Source organism: Echinops telfairi, unplaced genomic scaffold (assembly GCF_000313985.2).
Source record: "Echinops telfairi isolate 266 unplaced genomic scaffold, ASM31398v2 ScPeMD7_7420;HRSCAF=8458, whole genome shotgun sequence".
Lineage (NCBI taxonomy): Eukaryota > Metazoa > Chordata > Mammalia > Afrosoricida > Tenrecidae > Echinops > Echinops telfairi.
Window position 1 is genome coordinate 19827211 of NW_022111320.1, and position 6168 is coordinate 19833378.

The 6168-nt window shown below is 53.3% G+C and overlaps 1 protein-coding gene across 1 annotated transcript in view; it reads right to left on the bottom strand.

The window, feature by feature from the left end:
• The window catches only part of VILL (villin like), a 13474-nt gene extending 8737 nt beyond the window's left edge, over positions 1 to 4737 (bottom strand). The window contains exons 1-7 of the mRNA XM_030887655.2: positions 4672 to 4737; positions 4491 to 4567; positions 3874 to 4077; positions 2518 to 2626; positions 797 to 907; positions 333 to 532; positions 190 to 221 (exon numbers count right to left, since the gene is read on the bottom strand). Coding sequence (XP_030743515.1) covers positions 190 to 221; positions 333 to 532; positions 797 to 907; positions 2518 to 2626; positions 3874 to 4077; positions 4491 to 4567; positions 4672 to 4737 — 799 coding nt within the window. The remainder of the gene's footprint in view (positions 1 to 189; positions 222 to 332; positions 533 to 796; positions 908 to 2517; positions 2627 to 3873; positions 4078 to 4490; positions 4568 to 4671) is intronic.
• Between the last annotated feature and the right edge of the window lie 1431 nt (positions 4738 to 6168).

Sequence of the window (6168 nt, forward strand, 5' to 3'; positions counted from 1 at the left end):
AGCAGTCAGGTGTGGGGAGCCCCTTTGTAGCCCAGCCTCCTCCTGCCCCTCCCCCCCAGGCCCCGGAGGCAGAGGGACTGGAGCCCAGGTGTCCTCAGTTTCCTGATTTTCCCACAGTTTTGCTGCGGAGTCTCAGGCAGCTCTCTGGCTCTCAGCCTTCTGTCTGTACAATGGACCTCCTGTCTATACACGAGTCTAGGCAGGGTTCAACGTGGTCTATCCTGAAGGCCAAGCGCACGTTTTCTGGAGGGTTTTCTATAGCCATCGTGACTGAAGTCTTGATGGGCACTCCCCACCCTGCCCAGCTTCCCACTGAGGGGTGGTCTGCTCACTGGTAGAGGCGGACGTTGGCCTTCTGCAGCTGGTTAATACGCTCGCTGGGCATGGCGCCACGGAGGTTCCCCCGTCGGCCACCCAGCACCTCCTCCATGATCCGCATGAGCTCCGGGGCATCGCCCTCGTCATCCACCACGCCAATCTGTGCACGACCACCGCGCTCCTTGTCCCGGAGGCTGCAGGTCAGGGCCAGCCCCTGGGAGAGAGGACCTGACAGTCAGGGCTTCCCTGGGAGACCCCTTCACCTCTCAATCCAGCCAGGCTGGCGCTAGGGAGAAGCTGCGCCATTTCATCTGGCCTCCAGGGTCATCACCAGGGTAAGCTCTGGGTTCTGCTGGCACCTCATGGGTGCCTCCCAGGGAGTCTGGATGAGCCACGCCTATCCTTCAGCAGGCTGGAAGATGGACACTCATGGGACCACCTTGACCCCCAAGCCTTCTAATTCCTGGAAGACACTGACCCGAGCCTTTGCGGAGCTACTGGACTGCGGCCCGTTCCATTGGATCATCACCTTGCCCAGGTCCAGCAGGAAGATGTCGCCCTCATTAAAGCTGTTCCAGGAGAGCGCCACCTGCCGGAGCCAGGAGGAGCAGGAGAGAAGATCCGTGTCATTCCATCAGACCCAGGCCAGCGGGTCGCGCAGCCGGTCACTGCCGAAACGTATCACCCTATGTACACGGATTTGGGCGCGCGTGTGACCATGTCGCACCACCTGTCAGGGCGTGCAGCCATGCAGCTGTGCCATCAGGGTTGAGCCCAAGGGACACAGTGGATGCCACTGTGCATTGCAAGACAAGGGGGCTGTGGGTAACACTGCCTTTCCCAGAGAGCGTGTGTGGGTCCCTGGATCACATTTGTACGTAGACGGGGGCGTATAAAATGTGACTCAGTGTGCAGCCCCCTCCCAGGGGGACAAACGTGGGTGAAGGGAGACAGCAGATGGTGTAAGATATGAAAATAATAATCATTTGTAATTTATTAAGGGGTCACGAGTGGGGGAGAGTGGGGAAGGGAGGGGGGGAAAAGGAGCTGATACCAAGGGGTCAAGTAGAAAGAAAATGTTTTGAAAAGGATGATGGCAACCTATGTACACATGTGCTTGATACAATGGATGTATGGATTGTGATAAGAGCTGTAAGAGCCCCTAGTAACAGGATTTATATTTAAAAAAAGTGTGACTCAGCGTGTGCATTCATGGGTGACAGTGCCCTTGTGCCCATGTGGGCAACAGGCTATAGTTACACAAGGGATCGTTATCTGTCACGAGACACCTCTGAGAGTAAGAGGGCGCACTAAATAACAATGTCATGATGACAGGTCAACTAGGGGCTGCTCGGTGTCCCGGCCTGACTGGGCCCATGGGGCCACCAGATCCGTAGGTCACAGAGTGTGGGTGGAATGTCCATTGGCGTCTGAGCACAAGAGTGTCCATCTGTAGGTGCGCAACTCAAGGGACCCCTTCCACTGGTCGATGACACAAAACCACACACCTGCCACGTGGCAACACAGTGCTCTGTTCCCGCAAAATCAGAGCTAGGTGATAATTTCCAGACAAAGGGAAGCGCTGGTGGCCATAGTGGTTACATGTTAGGCTGCTAACCACAAGGCCAGCAGTTCAAAATCACCAGCTGCTCTGTGGGAGAAAGACAGGGTTTTCCCCTCCTGTGAAGAGTGAGGGTCTCAGAAACCCACAGGGGCAGTTCTACCCAGTCCTGTAGGGTCTCCAGGAGTCGGCGTGAGCTGGATGGCAGCGAGTTGGGTTTGGGGTCTTTGGGGAAGCAGGGAGTGCCTTGTTTTCATTAGCACAATGGTGCTATCTGGATGTGAGTGACGCCAGGGCAGCCACGGGTGGCGATGACAATATGTGTAAGAGAATGTGGGTCGGGCACCCCCACCCCAGCCATGCTGTTCTCCGTTGTGCTGCTGGAGAGGGCCGTCTAGGCTGCCATCTTGGATGTCTCACCTTCCCAAGTTACTCATCTGCCCAAGAGGAGGATGAAGAAATCCAGAGGGGGTCAGGCAAACTGGGCAGAGGCGGAGCTAGAAGCCTGGCTTGGATTCCCTCTCCTCATTCAAGGTAGACCTTTGGGAACGCAGACTGGCAGCTACCCTCTGGTACACCCTCCCCCACCAACCTCACCACTTCCCTATACTTTCCGCAGCATCCCAGGGGCCGCTCACCTCTGTGGCATCCACGTGTTTCCTCCCTGTGATGTGCAGCAGTCTCCGTATGCTATAAACGTTGGTCTCCACATGCTTGAGGCCATAGGTAAGGCCTCCCTTCCTGTAGCTGAGGAGGGAGGGGGGGTCCATGTAGAATAAGAGCAGATGTAGGCACATGCATGTACACACATGGGGGCAGGTATGCGCCTGTTGAATGGATGTGTGCACAGGTGTGAGCATCTGCATGTCCATGTCCATGTGTTCACACGCTGGGGCATGAATGTGCATCTGCGTGTCCGTTGGTGCGTACATGAGGGCATGCATTATGCACCTGTTTATCCAGGTAAGTGTAGACATGAGTGCATGTGGGTGGGCATAGTGATTCCTGGATGTCTGTAGGTGTTTTTGCACATATACATACACATGCATGATTATGTTTAGGTATCAATATATGCATGTATTAGGGTCCACTATGAAGCGGACATGGTAGAATATTGGTAAGCTCCCATGGTTCGGCTTAAATACATTACAATTACTATGATTTTTTAAAGTTTGACTCAAAGGACAGTGACAGTCCTATTTTTACAGGGCATGGGAAGGTAAATGCAAAGTCCAGCCAACATTGGGGTCCACTTGGAAACATATATCCCAAAGAAGTAAAGCCTACATGTGCACACAAAATCTGGCACACATGTTTATAGCAGCTTTACTCATAAAAAGTGGAAACAACTTAAATGTCCACCAATAGGGAACTGGGTAAATAAGAGGTGGTATATCCACATAAGGGAATATTACTCAGTAAGAAAAAAGAATGAAGTACTGAGACAACAATATTGCTTGGATGAACCTTGAAAACCTTATACTAAGGGAAAACACCAGCCATGATAAGCCCCACACTGCATGATTCCATTTACAGGAAAGGTCTAGAACAGGCCAGTCTATACAGTGAAAGCAGATTGGGGCTTGTGTGTGTGTGTGGTGGGTGGGGAGGGCAGGCACGGTGATGGAGAGAAACAGAGAGGGAGAGCTAACGAGTATGAGTATGGGTTTCTTTTCGAGCGGATGAAGCTGTTCCAACTCTGATTGGGGTGATGGGTGCCCTAGTCTGTGACTTTACGAACAGTGGTTGAGTTGGCACTCTTCAATGGACGCGTTGTGGGGTATGTGAATTGCGTCTCAATAAGGGTGTGAAGAAACAAAAGCACACCCATGCAAACACGCACACACACACATACACAGACACACACAAACCACTCACATTAAGGGATTAAAGGGCTGGGGGGAAAGTGACCCCACAGCTGTCTCAGCTCCAGTCCCCACCCTCACCCCACCACCCCTGCCCTGCCCACCCAGACCCGACCAACCCGCGCTCACAGGATTCCGGGGTGGAAGTAGCTGAGGAAGCAGTCAGACTCGTGGCCCTGGACCTCGCGGTGCAGCACAGCCCTGTCTCCCAGAGCCTGCGGTACACGCTGCACAAAGGTCTCCGCTGCTTCCTGCGCCTCCTTGCTTGCTGCCTCACCAACCCAATAGTGCAGGTTGCTGGATGGCCCCCGGGGAGCCTTTGGGTTCTGGGGGTCAGGGGTGGGAATGGGGTGGGAAGCATTGGGCAGGTGCCTCCACTGACTCCACAGGCCATGAAGTGGGAGGGCAGCTACCCAGGCAGGGGGCCTCTTAAGGAACACAGTTCAGGTCTCTCAGCCTGTCCCTTCCCAGGGAGGAACTTACATCCGGGCTGTCATAGTCCCCAACCCTTGTCACCCCTGAGACCAAGTTCCAAACTCACTGCCATCCAGTCGAGTCTGACCCGTGGGACAGGGTAGAACTGCCCCTGTGGGTGTCCAAGACTGTGACTCTGTAAAGAGTAGGAAGCCTCCTCTGGCTCCCGAGGAATGGCTGGTGGATTTGAACTGCTGACCTTGTGGTTAGCGACCCACCAGCAGAGCTACCTGCAGGGATCCTCCCCCTCAGACATGTTCCCCAAGTAACTCACGTGGAGGACAATATAGCAGTGTCCTTGGAAGAAGTTTCCATAAGCCTTCTCAGGTACCGGCACCATCTTCAGGTTCTGAGGGTGGAGGCGCCACAGCTACAACTCAGGAGACTCACCCGCTCCAAAGATGCCTGCTGGCGGGGGAGGCACCCCCCCTGTGGTGTAGGTAGGCCCCTCACCTCAATGATCCACACGTGGAGGGCCCGATGGCACTCGATAGACCGGAGGTCCAAGTCGATTTCCATCCTAGGTCAGCGGGGAGGCAGCCAGGAACAAGAAGCAGAGTTCTCAGGCCGGAAGCCACCTGTGCTTTGGGCCCCAGGCAAGCCCCCTCCTCACCTCCTGCTCTCCAAAGCACTTTCCTCAGAGAACACAACTGTCTTACTTTTTTTTTTTTTTTTTAATATAAATCATTTTATTGGAGGCTCTTGTAACAATCCATATATCCATTGTATCAAGCACATTTGTACAGATGCTGCCATCATCTTTTTCAAAACATTTCTTTCTGCATGAGCCCTTGGTATCAGCTCCTTTTTTCCCCCTCCCTCCCCGACCCCCTCACCCTCTTGACCCATTGATAAACTATAAATTATTATTATTTTCATATCTTACACTGTCCACTGTCTCCCTTCACCCACATTTCTGTTGTTTGTTCCCCTGTGATTGGGGGCGGTTAGACGTCCATCATTGTGATTGGTTCCCCCTTTCTCCCCCCACCTGTCCCCTAACCTCATGATATCGCTTCTCTCATTATTGGTCCTGAAGGGTTTACCTGTCCTGGATTCTGTGTGTCAAGAGCTCTTAATCTATACCAGTGTACATGCCCCGGTCTAGCCAGATTTGTGAGGTAGATCTTGGGTCATGATGGGGGGGGCCTTAAAGACCTAGAGGAAAAGTTGTGTGTTTCATCAGTGCTATACTGCACCCTGGCTGGCTCATCCCTTCCTTGTGACCCTTCTGTGAGGGAGAACACAACTTTCATTCAGAAGGAACCTTGGTGGCTTAGCGGGTTACTTGTTGGGCTGCTAACCGAAAAGTCATTGGTTCACAACCACCACCTGCTCCCAGGGAGGAAGACAAGGCTTTCTACTCCAGTAGTTATAGTCTTGGAAACCTACAAGGGCAGTTCTACCCCATCCTACAGGGTCACTCTCAATGACAGTGAGTTTGTTGTTGTTGGGGAGCAAATACACACATCACACACTAGGACAAGCACTGCAGATGGGCCTACAGAGGTCTGGCAGATAGGGACTTGGTTTTTGTCTGGCTGGGCAGAGCTCTGTGGGCAAGGGCAGGTGGTAGGCCCAGGGACAGGGAGTTCAAGGTGGGAACTGCTGGCAGACAAAGCCATTGCCCTCTGGAGAGGGGCTGGTTGCGTGGGGACAGTCTCCAGAGACCGAGAGCCTGTCTACAGGTAAGCAAAAAGCTCTGCTTGTATCGAGGGACACTGTGGGGAACAAAAAGGGTTTCCCCCAGTTTTTCTCCCCCAAATATAGGCCAAACCTAAGAGGCTGCTTGCCCGCACATGGTGGGAGGTCAGCTGTTTGGAGATATTCTCCCTAAAGGCATCAGCCACCCAGAGCAATCAGACTACTGTCTGGTCCACCATACGTGGGGCTCACACCCTACTGATAAGAGTAGGGCTTGTTTCCCTGGAGAGCTCAGAATAAACCAAG